At 47.1% G+C, this 20482-nt stretch overlaps 1 protein-coding gene across 1 annotated transcript in view; it reads right to left on the bottom strand.

Annotated features, from left to right (window-relative positions):
• LOC100549021 (RNA-binding protein 6-like) overlaps positions 1–20482 on the bottom strand; it is a 32877-nt gene that overhangs the window by 8773 nt on the left and 3622 nt on the right. Inside the window, exons 2-9 of the mRNA XM_003210008.4 lie at positions 6337–6411; positions 5125–5185; positions 3980–4048; positions 2677–2928; positions 2018–2178; positions 1518–1615; positions 1069–1111; positions 450–510 (exon numbers count right to left, since the gene is read on the bottom strand). Of these exons, the coding sequence (XP_003210056.2) occupies positions 450–510; positions 1069–1111; positions 1518–1615; positions 2018–2178; positions 2677–2928; positions 3980–4048; positions 5125–5185; positions 6337–6411 (820 nt within the window). The remainder of the gene's footprint in view (positions 1–449; positions 511–1068; positions 1112–1517; positions 1616–2017; positions 2179–2676; positions 2929–3979; positions 4049–5124; positions 5186–6336; positions 6412–20482) is intronic.

The following is a 20482-nucleotide window of genomic DNA, read 5'->3' as shown; positions in this document are numbered from 1 at the left end:
TACAGGAAAAGCCTAAGGCCCTAAGGTGACGGCCATAATGTGAGCAATGTTTCTCATTTCCAAGATGTTATTTAAACAAAGCTCAGTGATACTGTATATAAGTTAGTCAAACAATCAGGAATGGTTTTATAGCCATCAGCACCACTGGTGCAGTGTATATTCTTCCATCTCATCTAGCAATTGCCTGGCTGATTTTATCCCTTGCTGCAACAAGAGAAGTAAGTAGCAAGTTTTATTTATTTGCGTGTAGCTTTTGCACAGTAAGAGTAGAGAGAAACCCATTATCAGATAGGAAAATGTGACTAGATTTGGCAAAGGAACTCAGAAGTGGGCGTAGCAAATAAACCTACTCTTGGCCTTTAAAATATTTTTTGGCTGATTCCTACACGTCAGTACCCTCTTAAGGAAGAAAAGCCTCCATAGTAGGAGTGAGGCAGAGCTTAACTTACACTGTGCTCTGGTGCGTCTCTGTGATTCGCCACCCCTCCTGTCTCTCATGCCCCTCCTGCCCTGGAATAAGTGAACATCACAGACAGATCAGAAACTCTCACACATCACCTGCTTCTCCCTCCCACAGGCCCAAAGAACAGGAAAACATTCATCTAGCCACTCTACATAGCACACAAGCAGACCTGACTTTTCATTTACAGAATGATGGACAGTGGTGCGAGGCACAAGACTCCTCCATCTCCCCTCAATCTTTAAACTGAGCACTCGTGGCGACACACATGAAAGCACCAGGCCCATTCAGCACGGCCCTGCAGCCCAGTCACGCACTGTCCAGGAACTGAGACGAGCCAGCAGTAAGTCATCCTATGAAAGCGTGTCATACAGTGAGCCAGCCCCAAACTCTTTCAAGCAGCACCTGTGCTCTGACCAGCACTTCTGAATGCATTAGGATTCTGCGTGGTGGATGAGCAGCAGTATAGAGTACCCCCAAGCATCATCACCATGCCTTCAGACATTGCTGAAGTTTCAGCAGCGCAAAGGAAAAAAGCCTAACAAAGTCAGGCATGTCACTCTTGGTGCTCCCTCCCTTCCCTCCTAGTTGGAGCTGCGCAGACCTACCTGGCTATAGTAGGAGTTGTCTCCATGCTCCCCGTAGTCATTCCTATGGAGATAAACATGGCAGGTTAACGTCAATATAGTTTCACATTAACCTCAGTGTACTCAAAATGATCAGCAGGAGCTATGAAGACAGAAAGACTGCTTTCACTGGCCACACGTTGGACTGTGTCCACCCCAGGAGACAGAGAGGCTTTGCAGATCACTGGCTCCTTCACCATGGGACATGATGGCTGGACAACAGAAGGTCACTTAACGCAGTGGTTACTCCTATACACTCAATCCCTGAAGCTTCTTCCAGCTCTGCTACTTTTGCTTTATTGTTAAAATCTTGTTAAGCTGTAGGAACACCGGTGTTAATTCATATGCTGACGTTTAAGCATCTGCTTTGACAGCACAGCTCTAGTACAGCACAACACAGAGGGCATCCCTACTGCCTCATCTGACCATACCTTCTCCTCCCTGTAGCAAGATTCACTTCCAATGTACGTCCATCAATGCAGATAGGGGGATCCAGATTCTGCAGTATCTTTAGCAACCTCAGTGCTTCCTGTCAAAGCAAAGGACAATTTCACATCCATGTGAACCCTCCCCAGAGCTCCCTCTTAATTAAGATTCTTGCCTTTTGCACACATAAATCGTTGAATTCAAGATCCCTACAAACAAAATACCTGAGCAAGTTATGGTCAAGTTTAGGAGGGTCTGCAAAGAGACATATTCAGAAAGCATCACAGCTTAAGACAACAGTCTCTGGCTCTTAAGACCTGAGATCAACAGATGTATCAGGTGCTCCCTGTAACTAGCCAGACAAGCAGGAGAGCCACCAACACTCTCCAAGACAGATGCTTCACAAGTACAACAATTTCCTATATTCTTTCACTCCTGAGTTTTTCCTACTTCTGCCTGCTATACATGCCAACAGGGAGAGATGTGAGAACAGGAAGCTACTCACAGCATGTGAATCCAGTTCAATGAAGCCATAGGTCTGCCCCATCCGGCCAGCCTTGTTCTTCATGATGCGCACGTTGGATGTGGAGATACGCACATACGGAGCCAGCAGCCCCACAATCACTTCTGGTGGGGTGAACCGAGTAATACGCTTCAGCATGATTGCTGAGAAGGACAATCAGAGGTGGCCAGAGAAAAAAAGAAAAAAAGAAAATTCAAATCTAGGTTTACTGCGACAGCAAAGCTAAATTAAACTCTCCCAAAGCAACAGCAGGGCTTCTTGCAGTTGGGTCTGCAAGCCTTCCTGTTTTTTCTCCTCAGCTTGTTCAGAATCCTCCCTCTAATTCCTCACCTTTCCCCCTCAGAAAACAGAGCAGAATGCAGTCTCCTCCTTGGAGGAGATCAGTCCAGGCTAAGTTATGGCCAGAGAGACTTGTGCTGCTGTGCTAATTTATTTGTACCATCCTGAAGACAGCTTGCCTGAATTAACTTTTAAGAGAACAACTTGCCAGCACTTTTGGAGCTGGACAGCCCCCCATTACTTGATGCCAGAGATTTACACAATAGCCTCCAGAGGTCTTAGAGAAATGCTGCCCTATCTGCAGATAGGAGTGCTGAAGCAGCAGTCCAAGTGAATTCCAAATTGAGCTCTTCAACACTCACTTCTGCTTCCTCCACCTTCCTGTGGTGTGGCTTCCTCTCCTTCCCTCTGCGAAGGCAGCTCCTGGTGCCTGTCCATCTCCCTTCTCTTTTCCTGTGAGGGACGCCGTTCTCTCCCTTCATCTTTTTTCTTTGGCTCCTGTTCTTCAGGCTGGCACTCCTGCTGTGGAGCAGGATCTGAGGCCTGGAGAGGCTGCTTTGGAGATCCTGGTTGTACTGGTAACTCTTGCTCAGGTTTTTCAAGCTTTGTCTCTGCTATTAGAGAAGAAAAATGACCTGTTCCAAATACAGTGCTTCAGCATGTACTTTTTCTTGTGCTGTTTTCTGCTCAATACAAATGTTCACCTCAGAAAAGGCTACCCTGTTCTGTCCTTTGCACATCCCATGTCTTTACTCTCTGCAGACCCAAGGCATAAAAAGGGCAAGATAGATGTCCAGCTCATCCTTCCACTGCTGTTTCACATCAGGTTCCTCTGCCTGACCTCTGCAGACAGAGATGAGGCATTCTGGCCTCTTTTTAGGACCAGCTCTTGCCTGAGCACATGTAAATAAGGATAGTTTTGGACATGATATACTCATGTCTGGGAAAACCTACACAGCAATGATATTCCTTACCATGCCTGATCTATTCAGGAACACTCTGTAGCTGAGCAAAATCAACTAGTGACTGTCACCTTATCTATGCTAGAGGAAAACTGGGTGCACAAACATACATCATAAATAAAATCACTGATTTTTATTAGGCCCCTACTTACCACAAATGATGTACCATGATGTGGAGACACCCTGCTGCTAGCCCAGCTGTGTGATACACAGAGGGTAAATCCTATCAAGTTTTTGAGCTTGAAGGCCTCTGAAGCTTCTAGCTTCACTTCAAAAGAGATCCCTGCCTGAGCTTCTGATGCTGTCAGAAAGGGAAGTCTAAGCTGTGGAGCTCTAAGGTCAGATGTCACCAGCCCCGTACCTGCTGCTGAAGTCTGTTCCCACAAATTAAGGAGTGAGAGTACAAGCCCCGGCACAGTGAAGCTTCACTCTTTAACATTCCCCAGAGCACATCCCTGCTCTCACTGTGTTTGGGCAGTGGGAAGCACGGCGGAACACAATCATTTTGCACGTAAACACTGGGAAAGCTGCAGGCTGACTTGATTGGCTGCCAGCACAGCTCACGCTGCACAGTTCTGTACAAATCTGTCTCCAGTTTGCAGAGGTTCGGCTACACTTCATGAGCAGGACCTCACATAGAACTTGCAAATGAAACCAAATCACACAAACACAATCCCAGAGATGGGGATAACACTGCTCTTACTGAATTCTTGCTCAGATGATGCATCTTCTCCCTCCGGACCACCTCTGGACTCTGAGCCTGCTCTGTTCCCTGTAAGAGACACATATTAAAATCCATTTCAAAACCAGCAGTTGCAGAGCATGCCAGAACTCATGCAAAGCTGCAGTAACGAATGCTTACGCATAAAACCTTACTTGATTTCACTAACAATTAACGGACAGTCACGGGGAGATATCGTAACCTTGCAAACAACACAGCAGGCCAGTGTGAAGCATGCAACACAACCAGTCATCACAACATCTTAAAGGCTCAATTTATTTTGCTCCTTGTTTTTTATTACAATACACAACTGTAGTGACCAAGGGGACCAGCTATGTAAATTTTGCCTTCCTAACACCAACAGAGGAGCCACAGTGCAAGGAAAGCACAACATCCACAGAGACAGTGCTTCAGCAAGTAAGGAACTCTGCATCAGCAGTTATTTTAACGCCCTCCTACCTAAAGTGCATAAAAAACAGGAAACATTAGAAGTCTGCTCAAAGATGCCAAGGCAAAGCTTACAGAGGGCATGGAATACCTGCTCAGCCCTAAGAGATCAGCTCCTCTAGGGTGTTATGTGTTATGGCTCTCACGCCATCCCACCCAAAGGTGCTGGTGGGAAAGGAGGAGCTTCTGGAGGAGCTGAACTCCCTTCCATATGCTCCTTACTGCCAGCAAGGTGAGTTCAGCAGTTCACATCCTGTATTCACCCCAACCCCGAGAACCTCAAAAGAGTAACAGCAAAACCATGCAGCTGCATCTGCCACGGAAGGGGGGCTGGGGAAAATTCATGTCACCTGCAGGCAGCAATACGAGCTCACAGATCTGGAGGGCACACAGCCTGTCACTCTGGATGAAGGGCAATGCGAAAGTAATAGGAAGGAAGGGCCTCTTGTGGTAAGACACCAAGCCTCAAAAGAACAGAGAATCTAGCAGCAGCATATGGCATGCAGCACCTTTAGTGTGGGCAGGGACGGGGCCTAAATGAAGCAAAATTAATAATCCTCCTACACAGCGCTGACAGTTCCAACAAGAAGGATGCCACAGGGAAGCCAGAAGGCAAACTTACTTGTTGGGGCAGATGAAACTTCTAACTGACCAGACACAGGAGGACCAGATATACTCACCATCTCTTGGGAGTTTGCAATAGGAGCAGGAAGATCTGTAGCCCACATTACACACTTTGCACTGCAATGGAAGATGTATAGCATGAGGAAGTCATGTTTTGCAGATGTGGTTACAGTCTACTTCAGAAGGTCAGATTCTGCAGTGCTTTCAGAAAGTAAGTCACAGCCACAGAAAAGTTACAGAGAGAGCCTGAAAGTCAGGATGAGTGATGGCAGTGGGAGCTTTGGCCGGGATGGAAAGGGAATGTTCCAGCTGGGATTGCCTTGGGAGCATGACTTTCACACAGCTCTGTTACACCACAGAGGAACCCCTGAAATAGGGCTCTGTCCCTCTAAAGTGATGCTGGGCTGAAAAGCTCCACACTGGACACTATGCTGCTAGCCATCCTGTTGTTTGAAAGGACAATAAGTTACCGTTTTTTTCTCAACAAATGACAAAGTCATTCTCAGAGTTAAAAGGCACTTGTAGATATGATTTGCTACACAGGGACAGTCAGCAAACAGGTGTCTGCCAACAGAAAGGTAAAGCTGGTAGGGCCTGGATGGTAATCCCACCAAAAGCCTGCTGCAAGCCTGTGGATTGCAGCCAGTGGGACTGGGGACAGCAACCCTATTCTGCTCTAGCACTGAAGCATCTGTGCTGGGAGAAGCAAGGAGAGGGCAGGGGAACACAGCTGGCAGTCAAGCAGCTGTGCCGCCCCACAGATGGGTCAGTTCTGGCCTGAACTAACCCTGCCTGCACTTGTATCTATTTCCACACTTCCCTGCTGGATTTACTGCACTCAAATGCAATCACAGGTTCCTGAGTGGAGACAGAGGGGAGGTCTGCACTGCTCCATCAGTGAAGGCTCTGATTACCTGGGGAGTGAAGACACGAACCAGAATGAAAATCTGCTCTATTCCAGCTGGTGAAATCACTGCCTTGTTTTGAGCCAGCAGAAATATGCTATGCTCCCACATGTTAAAAAAGAACCACTGCACAAGGACAAGGATGCTCTGCACACAAAACTGTGCTACCTGTACCACGGCAACAAAGCAGTATCAAATCAAGGCAGGGAAAAATACAGAAGTTTAGAAGAGAAGAGAATTTCAGGATACATATTACTCTTAAGGATTTTCAGCCACTGAGCAGCAGTTTAATGCTCTCTCAGCTGCCACTGCCATAAAAACCAGCAGGGGAAGCACAACGCAGCTCTCTGGTTGCATACTTACACGTTTGCAGCGCCAAAACTCTGGGCATAGGGTGTACTCAAGGGTCACTTCTTCACCACCAATCGAAAGAGTTCCCTGTTGAGACAAGGCGGTACATGACGGATGCACCCAGCACACAGAGATTACTGAGGCAAAGAGGGGGGTTAAAGCTCTGCTTCCCAACAGGTTCGCAGGCTGAGAGGAGGAGGAAGCCTCTGGTTCAGTTAGCTGGAGCTCTGCCATGGAAGTGGGAGGAAAACTGCCTGTGGCCTGCTCTAGCGTGGGGCTACAAAGCTGCAGCCTGACACCAGAGGAACCAGGCACGGATACCTCCCAGGAAGAGCAGAAACACTGACCAGGGCACAAGGGGGGAAATGAGGCTGGGAAGGGGCAGCTGGCCAGCTTCCTCCACCCCAGCTACATCCTGCTGGCCTCGAGGCAGCTCCCTGAGGGCAGAGGTGAGAGCAGGGAGGGTTCATCTGACACGGACACAGCCTATGCTCAGGCACATGGGATGCAGGCTGTGTCACCATCACACGGGATGCAATGGCCATCAGGGGACACAGAGCCAAGCCCTGGAGAGCAGCCACCCTTCAGGCCAGTGCAGACAGGTGCCGGGGAGCTGCACATGGCCCCATGCCATTTTGGGAGTCCCCAGTGAGCTGGAAGCTTGCCGGGTGCTCTGACCCCACAGCTTTGTCACGCTGAGAGAACACACAGCAACTATGAATGCGAGCAAACCAGGTCCCAGGGTTCTTGTTCAGAAGTCACAATACACCCATGCATACATTGCTGTGACAAACGTGACAGAGATGCTAGGGAATAAGTAAGGCAGGTGGGAAGAGTTCATGGGAGGGAATCATTTGGTTGACAGCACAACAGCAATCCTTTGCTCCTCCAAAAAGAGTGCAGAAAAGAAAGCTGGAAATGAAAGGCACTACTCAGGCAGCGTGCCACCACCTCCCATTTTGGCAGCCTGCTTTTACACATCAGGGCTGTTCTTTCCTATCAGGAATACAGGCACCGAACATCTCAGGGGTTTCCTCTCTGCCACCCAGCTTTTCAAGCTCTTCTCTTCAGCCTGGCTTTGCCCTGCCTTACAGAAAGCCGTGCTGTTCCCAGACCTCGCTGAGGCCAATGTGTGCATGTCAAGCACAGGGACTGCTCACAGCCCAGCCGAACACCTGTACCTTCACAAAAGGCACGCAAGCAACCATGAGTGAGGAAGACAAACCAGAATCAAGGCTCTGCCCGTGGGGCTGCCAACCCCTTTGACATGGAGGTTCCCATCCCAGGCAGGCACCCATCACAGCACACACAGGCCAAGGGCCTTGCCTGGAGAGCAGGCCGAAGCACCAGCCTTGGGGTGGGGAGAGAAGGCAGGGTGCACATCCTCACCAGCACAGCCTCATCTGAGGCCTGAGTCAGGGCCTCTGGAACAGCCCTGCCATGAGCTCGGCCCAGGGGCAGAGAGTGCTTCCCCTGGCAGGGCAATACACACGGCTTCACCCTTCCACCAGCTACTGAGAATAAAAGTTGCCAGAAAGCCTTCAGATTATTTTTCTTTTTATGGAAGACAGTTTTTAAGTGCATGTGGTGCTGTTCTCTGCTGCAAATTCATTTCTTGGAGGCTGCAGAAAAGTGTCACTTGCGTAATTAGTCACTAATTTCCTTAACACCCTGCTGACTGCCTGCTCACTTTGTCAAGCTTGCTCTTACTGGCTTCTGATAGAACCATTTTCAAGGCTGCAGTCATCATTTAACACACAGAAATGGATGCTTTGTTCAGGTCACAGAGGATTCGGCAGCTCAGTGACTTTAAATTCCTAAGTCCCCCATTTTGTTCATAGACCCCGTCCCAAATATTTCCCAAATTTTTATTTATTCTAATCCCTGCCACTCCTTATTGTATTTTTGTGACATTTTCTTACTTTTCTCTGCAGGATATTTTGGATAGAAACAGTTTCCAGTTTAGCAGATCTTTGTGAAACCATGAAGATTCTCAGAGTATTACAGAGAAGAATGCAAGAGGGAAAAAAGAAAGGCCAAGCAAGGCTATGTTACATCACAGCAGCATCCAGGCAGTAACCATCTCTTCCATCTACATGCTTTATCAGGGACTCCTCTCCTCGACTCATTAAGGCTGGTAGTTCTCCTTGTGTATTCCGAGCAGCCTGGCCTTTTCTTTCTAAATCATTATGCTACAGAAATGTCTCTTTGGTCCTCCCAGTGCAGAACCTCCCCCTCAAGCCCAACTGTAACACAGTGCTGACCCACCAAAGGGATGTTTCAGAGGTAGAGTGGCCCCGTGCTACTATGGAAGTGAAATGCTGAGGTTTGTGAGGGCACCAGCAGCTTTTGCTTTTGTTTCCTCATTTCTACACTAGAAACAGAGCAGCAGGACCTTAATGCTGGGATCCACGTTTCAGGCTGCTGTCAGATACCTTTCAAATGCAATTATATATATATTTCTGCTTATGGGTCTGTTGGAGATGCAGTACTGGATTACAAGTGATACAAAAGAATGCAAACTGTTGCAGTTAAAGCTATCCAAAAATCTGCACCACCTGGGATAATAACTGATGGCTTAGCGTGCAAACACCATGGCAGCAGGCTCCAACCACCTGAGCAATGTCACCACAGTGCCCTAGGGAGAGATGCTGTGGAACCACACAGCCTGTTTGCAAGAAGTGCGCACAGCAAGCAGCAATGTCCCAGAGCCCTTCAGTGAATGGGGACATTAATCCACGAAATTGCCAAACCCACAAGAACAGGTTACTTAAAGAGAGGGCAAAAAAAGGGAAAATCCCTTAGCCATCATATTTAGATGATGGGATCCTTCCAAAATCACTTTGGAGACCACGTGTCAGCTGGCCATGAGGCTTCAGCAACAAAACCCCAATATTACCAGAGCAGCATTCATGCTCCTTGTCACTGAAGGCATTTAAACCAGGAGAATTTAAAAGATATTGATGTGATCTGAATGGTATGGATAACCCTGATTGTCAGGCCAAAACCAGACTGCACTGCTAGCATGTGGAAAGCCTGCTCACGAGGCTGCTGTAAATCACCTCTAGTTAAATCTCCTTGCAATAACGTTGCCTTAGCCATCTTCCATCCTGCTCTGTGCAGAGCACAGCTGGCTCACACAGGCAGGGGATGCTGTGTGCTGCCAAGCCACACAGGGCCAGGAGCAAAGAGCAGGTCGGGTCAGAAGGGCAGGAATGGCTGCTCCAAGCCAGCACTCTCAGTCAGCTCCTGTTATGTTCACATTTGTTGTCAGACTTTTAATGACGATGTCTGAGAGTTGAGGATGGGAGAACTTGCTGGAAAAGTGTTACTGTACTGGGATTACAGAAGAAAACAAGTTATCAATATTGAACATCTAGCTAACTGTTTTGAGGAATATGCACAGCCTCTAAGATGATCTAGAAAGTTTGAAACACTTCTGGAGCACAGCACAGTTCCTCAACTCAGTCCAGTCTTCTGCTTTTGCTGAATTTATGAATCTATGATTCTACAATTCCATGAATTTGGCCAAACATTAAAAACATCAACAAAATCTCACTTCAGAGCCTCTTACCAAGGAGCTGACAGCTCTCCAAGCATCACACCCCACAGGTCGCGCTTCAGCAGCTGCCAAGAGCAGCCAACCAGCATGGAGACACGGCTGCAGCATGCAGTGCTGCTGTGTAGGATGGCAGAGTGTGCCCAGGCTCTCCCAGGGAACAGTACCTACATGTTACCATTCCTTATCACAAGAAAAGGCACCTGGCATCAGAGCCAAGACTCACCTGTGGGTCTCCAGATCCATAAGGATTAGCGAGGCAAAATCTTCTCCCTGGCTGGATGGAATGCAGCTCACGGGAGCACAGAATGCACTGTCCCACATCTACCAGAGATGCCTGCACCCCAAGCACACCATACACAGGTCTTATCCAGCAGCTGGTTCACACACAACACTGAGCACTGCTGCATCTGATCACTCCCTTATACTGTTCATCCTCTTTGATTAAATGGAAAATATCCATACCATGAACTGAAAGCTTCTGGTTTCCATCTTGCTAAGTAGTAACCAAGTCATAATACTGACATGGTTCCACATGTTTAAAGCGAACTGAAAATATCATTTGCAAAAACAGATGTAAAATTGCATATGATTATGACAAAAGAATGCTCACACGAAGCACAGCAAAGCAGTCAAATTAAAACATCAAGATTAGCCTCACTTATGTGATGTTAATTCAGCCCTCTTATGCACATTTACTATAATTAGGATGGTTATCCAAAAATCATTACACAATAATCATTTAAACATGATTTTAACTGATTAATGACTAGACTTTATTGCCTTGGCGAGTCTCGGGTCATAGCCAAGGAGGCAGAGGAGAAGGATGCAGAGGGAGCCCACAGCCCCAGCAGCACTGCTGGCACTGCAAGTGCTCACCAGGCAGCACAGCATGCAGAGACAAGGGGCTGGCAGCAGAGTCAGCTGTGTGCAACTGCAAATCAGAGTTTGAGTTTGGATTACAAACCACTCCAATCAACCACAATCTACATGGCAATCTCATCCTGTGTCCCTGGCATGGCTCATGCCTCTGCAGAGAGGATGGATGGGGGCTGGCAGGAAGAGCACGATGCTCTCTCCCTCGAGGTATTCATCTTCACGTGCAACAGAGAGGGTCAAACACCTCCAGTCCCCCTGACCCTCGTGGAACTCACAAGGCAGCACCTTCTGGGGATGGAGCAGTGGGCAAGCAGCAAGACACTTGGGAGGGTAAGGGACCGACTGAACAGGTTTCAAAACAAGACCATCTCAACCAAAGAAGCTGGATTCTCATTCCAGTTTTCCCATATGCTAAAGTTTTTATCTCCAAGTTCCTTGGCAGCTGCTGTACAAGGGACCTGATCTACAGAGCAACAGGCAGTACATCTGCTCACCTTTGACAAAAAGCAGATGAGAAAAGCTGTGAACTCACAAAGCACAATCCATCTGTAATTAAGAAATTAATTAGAAAACTTAGCATGACATGGAGAGACGAGAAAGCGTGCAGTCCAGCCTGCTATGGGTACTGCAGTGATCTGGCATTCCCTACAGCAACAGTAATGCCAAGAAAATTTCCAGTGGAGTGGTACATTCGACAAAGGCTCTCAACCCCATTCTGGAGCTCCCTGCGCACCTGCAATGCAGGCATCTTCTCAGTGGCCTCATCTACCAGTGTGCTGCTGCAGAGCAGCTGATAGCTATGGGCTGGTGCTTTCAGATGCACAGGGGAAGGGATGGGTTGACCTGGGGATGGTTACGTGGCTGAGTGGATCCAGCCAAGCTTCCTATGTATTACTGCACATCTCTATTAAGACCAACACTGACATAAATCCCGCAGAAGCATTGTGCTAGCAGTGACCTGGGAGAAGGTAAATTTGGCTCCTGGGTATCAGAAGGAGCTGAAGAGCATGCGGAATGACTTCGGAGCATTAGTTTCAGCAGCAATCTGACAACAGTCAGCAAGGTGCTCATAGCTCACTGCCTTCAGTGTCAGAGGAGGCCTGAGACAGACAGACCAAAGATGCCCTCAGCAATCCGGAATTAACAGAACACAACTTCAGACACATCAGTGATGGGCATGGTAAATGAAGCTGGCACTAACCCAGGACAGAAGCATTAGGAGGATAACCTAAAGAGTCCTAAAGAAGCAGCAGCTAAATGTAACAGATTAAGATGCTATATAAGGCTCATCTTATCCCAGACAGCCCTCTGTGCCTCCTTCCCAAACTCCTTTCACACAAAATCCATTGCCCACCTGCACTGGGACTATCCATTAGGACATACAGAAGCTTCCATACAGCCCTCCCCAGCCCACTCTTCCTGCCTGGTTATCCAGGCAACGTGTCCTTTAGCAGAATTTACCAGTCTGCATTCTTATTTCCACAGACACCTCACCTCTCCTGCTGAGACACCTCTGGTTTTCTTCCTATGATTTCTAATTCTGGATAACAACTGTACTCTCTTTAAATAAGTCTCAGTATCTTTCTACAGCTCGTCCCCCCCACTGACATCCCTACTGCAAATACACACAGAAACTGCCTCTCAAACTGTGCCAGCTCTCTACACTTCAGCGCCTGGATTTTTGAACTCCAGTTCCCTTCCAAGTTGGTACTCTCCAAGTGCTTATCTTTTAAATACACCATTTGCTCCACTTGTTAGCACACTCAGTCCTGCTCCAAGAATGTCACCAAAACAGCACAGGCAGGCTGCAAATTAGGGCTTCAGGAAGGATGACAGCTTTGTGTTGCAACTTGAGAAAACAAGCAATATGCCTAAGACTCTACATGTTCTGGGTCCAGATTTGGATGGTTGGCAATATGAATAGCTTCTGCATCTTGTCCCTTGGTGAAATCTCAACACATCTGAAAGGTTATCTTTGATCCGATGAGGCAGAGTGGATCTTTTGCCTTCCACTGAAAGCCCTAACTTCTCCTCTGCCAGCTAATTCTAATCTCCATCTTCCCTCCCCCCAAACAACTTCTTTGAAAAGGGCACCTTTGCAGAACAGCATTGTAGGGTCACAGAACAAATGGGAACGTTTTAAAAAGAAAACTTTTTCTATATAGTCAGAAGAAGACAGTGATGGCCAGGAGGAATCTGGAAATAACTCCTTAAAGTGGGCCAAATTCCACATACTGCTGTTACTGGTGGGGTTCCCATCCCACAGCTAACAGAAGCGTGGATGGTTAAGGTTTTATACTATGGGGTAAGCTGAGGAGGTCACAGATATCAAACGTTTCTTCCAGCACTCAGAAGAGCATGAATCAGGTTGTATCCTACATTTGAAAAGCAAACATAAGCTATCAACATTTAAAGAGTGTTTCAACATGTAGTGTGTTGAGTGTTTTTCATAGATGGCTCTAGGGAGGTGTGCACATGGCTCTGCCTCATCTATACTGCTTTTCTCATTCACTGTGGTCTGCTGCCTGGACCATGTTTGGACAACAGCTGATTCAAGTATTTCCTTGGCTCTCAACACAGAGATTTTCTCCCTCTCTCCAAAATGCTGCCCTGGTGCCTGGACACATTCCTCAGTACGTTGTTAAACAGCCAGCTTCTTTCCCAAAGGTCATCTCACCCCTTAATGCTGTTAAACAATACAAACATTAAACACGTTAGCACAATGCAATTGTATGCACTAATCACCCCAGGACCTTCCAGCACATTTCCCACAGGGGTACCTTACAATTAGCAACAGTCATTAGGAAACTGGGAGAACAATGAGGAAATGCCCAGCTCCTTACTTACGTATTGGACGCACAGTATCAAAACACTGCCAATCAATCCCAATGCAGAATCGTGCTGGGAAAAAGGCAGCCTGGAAAGCTCTGCCTGAAAAGAGTAAATGTACCCCTAGGCAATTCAGAGCATTTTGTTATGTATTTAAAGATCCCACAGGCAGACTGGAGCACATAGCCATGAGAATACACTCCGAATCCAACACAGCTTGACCCACGTGGTGAATGGAGTTCAGGATGTTCTGCACAGTAACAAACATTTGCAAAGAACACGTTGACTGTGTAAGAGCAGCTGAAAGGCCCCTCCATACCTCAAAGCTCACTTCTGCACCCACTGAATTAAGCACTCAGAGCCATTGCTGGCAATGGTTGCTTTGCAGCCAGTGCTCAGGCAAGCTCCTTGGAGAAGACACACAGTCTAAGGAAGAGGGAGCAGCTATGTGGATTAAAAGAAGGTTTTGTCCCTGCAGACCTCATTTCTCAACATTTACAAACTCTCATTTAGTGGCAAAAGTGCTGACTCCAAAAAGGCCAGAGAAAGAACCAGATGAACTGCCAGGTGAAATGCAGGAGCAGCAACACTTACCCATGCCTTCCAAACGCTGCTTCCCACCACATCACTGTGACCCTGAGGTGGCTTTCCAAAAGCTAAACCCATGCCCTTACTTGTCACACCTGGACAGAGCCACCAGGCACATCTTCAGGCTGGCAGCTGGACAGACTTCTACATGTGAAAAGTGCAGTCTCTCAGCAGTGCTTTTAGGAGTTGATATGGAAAACTGCTGCTTTACCATCTTGGGACAGTATTCACAAAAGAAGCCAAGGCCCAGAGTGAGAATTGAGCCATGTGAGCTCTTTGGGAGGAAATGAGTTTCTCCTGCCAGCTTGGCATAGATGCAACATACAGCCGTGAATGGCACAGCTGCACTAGGGTCCAGCAGCCCCTCCTCCACAGATGCACCAAGCTGTAAGAGGTTCAGCCAGGCAACATCAGGAGAACACCCACAGCCCTACTTCCTGGCACGTTCCCACAAGTGCTGAAGGAAGGGCTTAGTGCCTTCTCGGGGTGCAGGAGATCCAGGCTCTGAGGACGACCATAGCTCTACAGGAGAGGACTCCAGCTTTCAGCTGCTCCTCTCAAGAATCAATTTATCAGTCGATATGCTTATCACTGCAGAGCTGTCTATTCAATATTTTGGGATTTGCTACTTACATTTAATGACTGGCCCATCAGAAACGGGAAGGAAGAAGATTAGACAAGTCATGGGCAGAGAAGCAGGCAGTGGGACAGGATGAATATCAATCCCATATGAACCGTGCACTGTCAGGGCAAGGGAAAACCCAACACCCAAGCTCTCCTCTCCCGTGACATAACAAGCTGGGAAGAGTCAAACGGACCTTCAAAACCTTATGGCTATAAACATGAAAATACCTTACTCATACAATTAAGACAGCAAGACAGCTACCTAGTGAGAACTCTCAGCCTGATTTGACGTGTAAGAAAGTACATCTTAGGATTCTGAAGACTTAAAATTACTTTCTCGGTAACTCTTCTTCTGAGATTCTCAATGGAAAATACAGCAAATGTTTGCTTGAGCTTTTACTGCCATCCTGGCTCTAATCTGGTACAAGAAACTCATCTGAACATTGCTAATTTTCTTTTGAGACGTGAACTGTACATCACAAAACTCAAGATTTCCCCTGCTGCCTACGAGAACAGAAGAGAATCACTTTCCTCTTCCTGCTCTAAAGAAGACAGTCTCAGGAATTTAAATACTTGAATCTCGTGTTTTCAGCTTTATAGCCCTGACCCTCATTAAAAATGTACTTATCATATGACACACTTGATTTGAGACCACTTTCCTTTTGGAGAGTGTGGCTTCAGGAGGCTGCTTGCTCATCCTGAGGAAGACGTGACTAAGCGAGTGTTTGGGTGGGAGACGCAGGAGGACACTTGGATGTAGCATCTGGTAGTTGTCAGTGCACACACACTGTGCAACAGCGCAGCAGAACAAACCTGAAGGCAGAACTCCACATCAGACGTTTCACTGCAGCCTGTCAAACCTCCATATCTTCTGTCGCTGCAGAAGGCAGGAGGAATCTTCCATCTCCCCCCTGTGTCTTCTTGGACAAACAAGCTTCAGGATTTTTCCCTCTCTGCCCTGCTATGAGGGTAATATGAGCCAAATGTACAGTAAGCTGGTCGCATAGGAGTGCTGAGGACCTCTCAGGTGCTCTCCTGTTCATACGTGCTGAGTGCAACAGGTCACTAGATGCGATGTCAGAAGAAATTTTCCCTCTCTCAAGTGAGAGGAGCATGGGAAGTTTGTGCCTTTCCTCTGAAGCACAGAGGATGAGACATGCAGAGTGACAGCAATGCTCCAGATTTCTTTCTTCAGCATACAGTGCTTTTTGTAGGTATTAAAGCTTTAATAAGAGTCCTGAAGCTGCCCTGTGGTTTGAGGGGCAATGGGGTAGATAATACTGATTCCTTCTGTGTTAAATACCTGTTTCCTTGCTGCCAGTGATTTATGCATAACACACACAACAGTCCGCTCACAGGGCATGTCAATCCTCATTTCCCACTGTAATCACAATCCATTTCTAGTCAAGAACATTAACATCTCAGTAATAGTCAAATGGAAACAGAAATTCACAAATAAAAGTTGCTGTGATCACAGCCATAGCTGTGATCTTGCATTGCTTAACTTGGAACACTTGAATTTAACCTCTTACATGCATGATCCTCATAACCTCACCAGAACGTAGCAGAAGACAAGGTACCCTTTTTGGACATATCCCATCAAGGTACCCAGACCTCCAACATAAATTGAGCTGGAAAGAAAACAGACCAAAATCCACATCTGATCTACATTCCGCTCAGAGTGCTGGTCATAACCACAGCTACACCAAAAAGCAGAGTTTCAGCCTCTCGTTCTCTTAAGCAAAAGAAACTGTGCTTCTGCCTTCCCTGGTGCCAGGGAGTATGCAGTCTGACTTTTTTCTCAGCCTCAAGACTCGAGCTTTTACCGTCCAGCTCCAGCATTATGAGAACAGCTCGCACAGCAAGGAATGGAAAAGCAACCACCAGCAGACAGCACAGAGCACGAACAAACAGTTCTGGTGCCGAAGCTAACAAATATGACTCATCAAGTGAAAACTGTAACAACATTTTGGTGTGCTCCCACTTCTCAGAATAGGCCAGATGGAGTTTTAGCACTGGAATCTGGTGCAAAAGCTGGTAAAGCGCTCCCTTGACACTGCTGGGAGTGGGCTGAGGACTGCCATCTCTTTCGCTGTGACAAGTCCTGTGCAAACCACTATGCTAATACTGTGATAGCAATTGATCTTGCTATGGAAATGGAAGTTACAGTATGCTCACTTAGGTGCCTTTATTCATGGAAGCTGAACTCATACAGACACTGCTTCTGTTTCCTTTAAGTAATTTCAGTCCTATCATCCACTTTCAAGAGTACAGAGGGAATTTCTGAGAGTGCATCTGCAGTTCTGTTAGTCAGCAGCTTACTTAAAGGATGACTTCAAAAGCATCAAAGCACACTAGTGGTATAAGTCCCAGCAACTTTCAAACAGGAGCTCGATCAAAGGATTTCACATCTTCATCCCGAATCACCATCTGACCACACAAACAATCTACCAATTGAAGCGATGCACTAGCTGCACTACAGCTGATTTACCACAACCCTTTGAAGCACCACGATGCTACAGTGATAAACACGTGCTTACACAAGAATATATTTGGAATTTCTACAGATCTTCACAGAATATCAAGCAATCATTGAATGTAACCACAATAAAAAACATAACCTGGGAGTAAGAGCAGGCCAGCAGAGCACTGCTTGTTGTTTTAAGATGAATCTACACCTAAACGTAGAATGCGTGATTAGGATCTCCTTGTCGTTACAAGATTATCTGCTAATATGTTGAGAAGACAGAGCCAGATTATCTTCACAGATAGAGCAGCATCAGTATCCTGCATTCAAGGACTACCTGAAATCTTTCTGACTCAAGGCAAAATCTTACCTATACGTGAATGAATCGTGCAAGATGCCACGTCACACAGGACCATGCTTTGCATGTTGACAGTAATAGAGGTAAGACTACTGAGGTGTTGCTCTGGCAGTAAGTGCCCTAGAACACAACAACAGTCCTACAGAAGAAGCAGAGAGCAGACCTATCCATGGCACATGCTGCGTTTCACACTCACAAACAAAAGCTTTCATATATCCCCATATTTATCAGCAGCCATGCTGGGCCTGAACAAAGGTCACACGTTGCTGGACGCTGCACAGCAGTCTGAGGTACCCAGCAGGAGTAAGTGATGCACTGCAAGCGCCATACAGTCAGACAGAAAGAACTGGAGGTGGATCTTGGCAATCACTTATAGATCAAGTTATTTAAACAAACTTTGGGAAATGACATTATTCCTTAATGTTAGACAGCTTAAGCTCCTGACATTTCAAATAGAACGTGTATCCCAACAGAGAAATACCTGATTACCAAGGCGCTAGAGATCTACAAAGGAAGAAGGGATATTTCAGAGATACAGCATCACACAGACTTGCTAATATCAACTGGTAAAAACAACAAAAATGTAACCAGAGTATAACTGCCATGGGGCCACAGAGAAAACAGTTTCAATTTGGAGTAGAGTACAGAAGGATGCTTTACCTGGACCAATTTATACGACAGTCCACATCAGCTTCAGCGCACGGAATGGGTAATTCTGCAGTACACAACATCCACGTCTGCAGATAACCCTGCTGGCCACACGGCACTGTCAGCAACCAGAGATGCTGCACAACTCCTGCTGGTGCATCTGCCACATGCTTCAAACAGCTCACCCAGAAGCTGTCCTCTGGGGCAGCCCCACTACAGAGCAGCAACCCAACAGCAGCAAGGAAGCATGCAATCCTCACCACGCCAGTGGGGCTGAAGGAAAATAGGAGGATAAAATTTTTGAGTGAGGTCAGGAAGGCAGAGGGACAGGGCAAGATAGGATCAGATGAGTAGACCAAGAACACGCAGCTTCAGGACTCCTCCAGTTAAATGGGCACACACTTTAAGGAAGTTGGCTAACAGGGTTTGCTTCCTGAGACAGAGCAGGACAGAGCTGTGAAGCAGGAATTTGTAGTTTTAATTGACTAAGGTTGGAAAAGCCACGCTGATGGGTGGCTATCACTAGCTGAAGGAAGTGTGTGAAGTCTTTTGCAGAAGATCCCTTACTACCTCCTGTACCAAGGGAAGAAGACTGGGTTCTGCAAAACAACATAGTCAGAGGACTCACATAAGCTTGAAAAGTTGAGATGACAGAAGAAGGTCCAGAGAAGCGTTTCGGGTGCCGGAATTTTGGGTGTTTTACAACACGAGAAATCCTTCCACGCACAAGGAACAGCTCTGTCACTCAGAGTTCTGTCAGCCTTCCTGACCCCCGGAGCAGACGCAGAGCTCGTCCCAGTGCTGCTGCAGGACGTGTGCCCACACAGTGCTGCAGGTCACAGGCAGACCCTGCCAGCACCAGGACCTCTTGCTGCACACTTCCTGACCTCAGAGGCTCGCAGTTCCTACCAAACATCGGTACAGTGCAGCCATCAGTGAGACACAGGTGGGAATGAATACGTGACTGACTCAATACGCCAGGCCTCAGTGACGTCAGGCCTGGTGAGCTCATGATGAGGTCAAACACTGAATCAGACACAAAAAATACAAATGGGCTGTGCTGCCTGGAAATCCAACCAGAGAGAACTTTGCATAGGTCACCGGAACATGCCAAATTACTCAACACACTTGTTTCCTAAACCAGCAGTATGCTGACAGAAGAAACACAGCTGAGGTGCATGGGGCTTCTCCCCCTCCCTATGCACACACAAAGCTGAAGTCTCCAAAAGGTAGTTCTAGAAATCCATGTGGTCAAAAGCAGGGCAGGTTCAACAGGGAAAAAAAAGATGCGGGTGCAATGATATGATCTTAGAAAACTTCACAGCCCTCATAAACAACAGGAAAAGCAAAAGGCTACGTCAGCTGATAATCCAAGGAGGCAATATTAAAGGTAAGACTCTCTCCAGTGCTCTCAGCCTAACAAAGCGGTTTCAGACTATTGGTGGACACCCTCAACTGCTAACACCACTCTGAACTGCAGGTTAAAGCGACCATGGGATGCAGTGAGTTTGTCAAGTGAGTAAATGATAGATACTAGTGGAAATGCCCTTGAGGTTCACGTCAGCCTCCTTTGCAGAGAGCATTCTGCAGGTTCTGAAGAAAAATCTCAGACTCCACAACCCAGTACATCCTACCGAAAGGATAACAATCACTTCTTGCATCCAGACTCATGTTTTCTCTTTAAAATCGCAACAGTGCTCCTTTCACTGAGCACATTAGCAGCTCTCAATAAGTACACACAGCTACAGGTCTCCAGAGTCTGAAGCATTCCCAGGAGAACAACAAGCTCCTTCTGCATTTAGCTGGGAAGGCACCGAGATGTGACTGGCTGCTGCAAATGCTTTGAGGACAGAAAGTCCCAGGCTCTGCCTGCTGTCAAAGCACCTCGTGGATTTAAACACCAACAGCTCCAGCAAAAAAGCCTGTGAAGGCTCATCTATTCCAGAAGCTGTGCTCACACAAAATGCAAAGCACTGCAGTGAATGGATATAGAAGGGGATGCAGAGGAGGAGAAACACACAACTGTTGTTCCCAACTGCACAGTGGTTGAATATGCTCAATTAAAGCAAGCACCCACAAAATACCCCTGTCCTGTGAGAAAGGAGCAGGGAAAAGAGGTACCACTGTGCTCAGCAGGCAGACAGGGAAACTGCTCTCCGACAGGTGCTGCTTGCAGTCCAGGAATGCATGGGGCAAGGCTGGGAGC

This window comes from Meleagris gallopavo, chromosome 14 (assembly GCF_000146605.3).
Source record: "Meleagris gallopavo isolate NT-WF06-2002-E0010 breed Aviagen turkey brand Nicholas breeding stock chromosome 14, Turkey_5.1, whole genome shotgun sequence".
In the NCBI taxonomy this organism is placed as follows: domain Eukaryota; kingdom Metazoa; phylum Chordata; class Aves; order Galliformes; family Phasianidae; genus Meleagris; species Meleagris gallopavo.
Note: the sequence above shows the minus strand (reverse complement) of the source record. Positions and strands in the feature narration are given on the sequence as shown.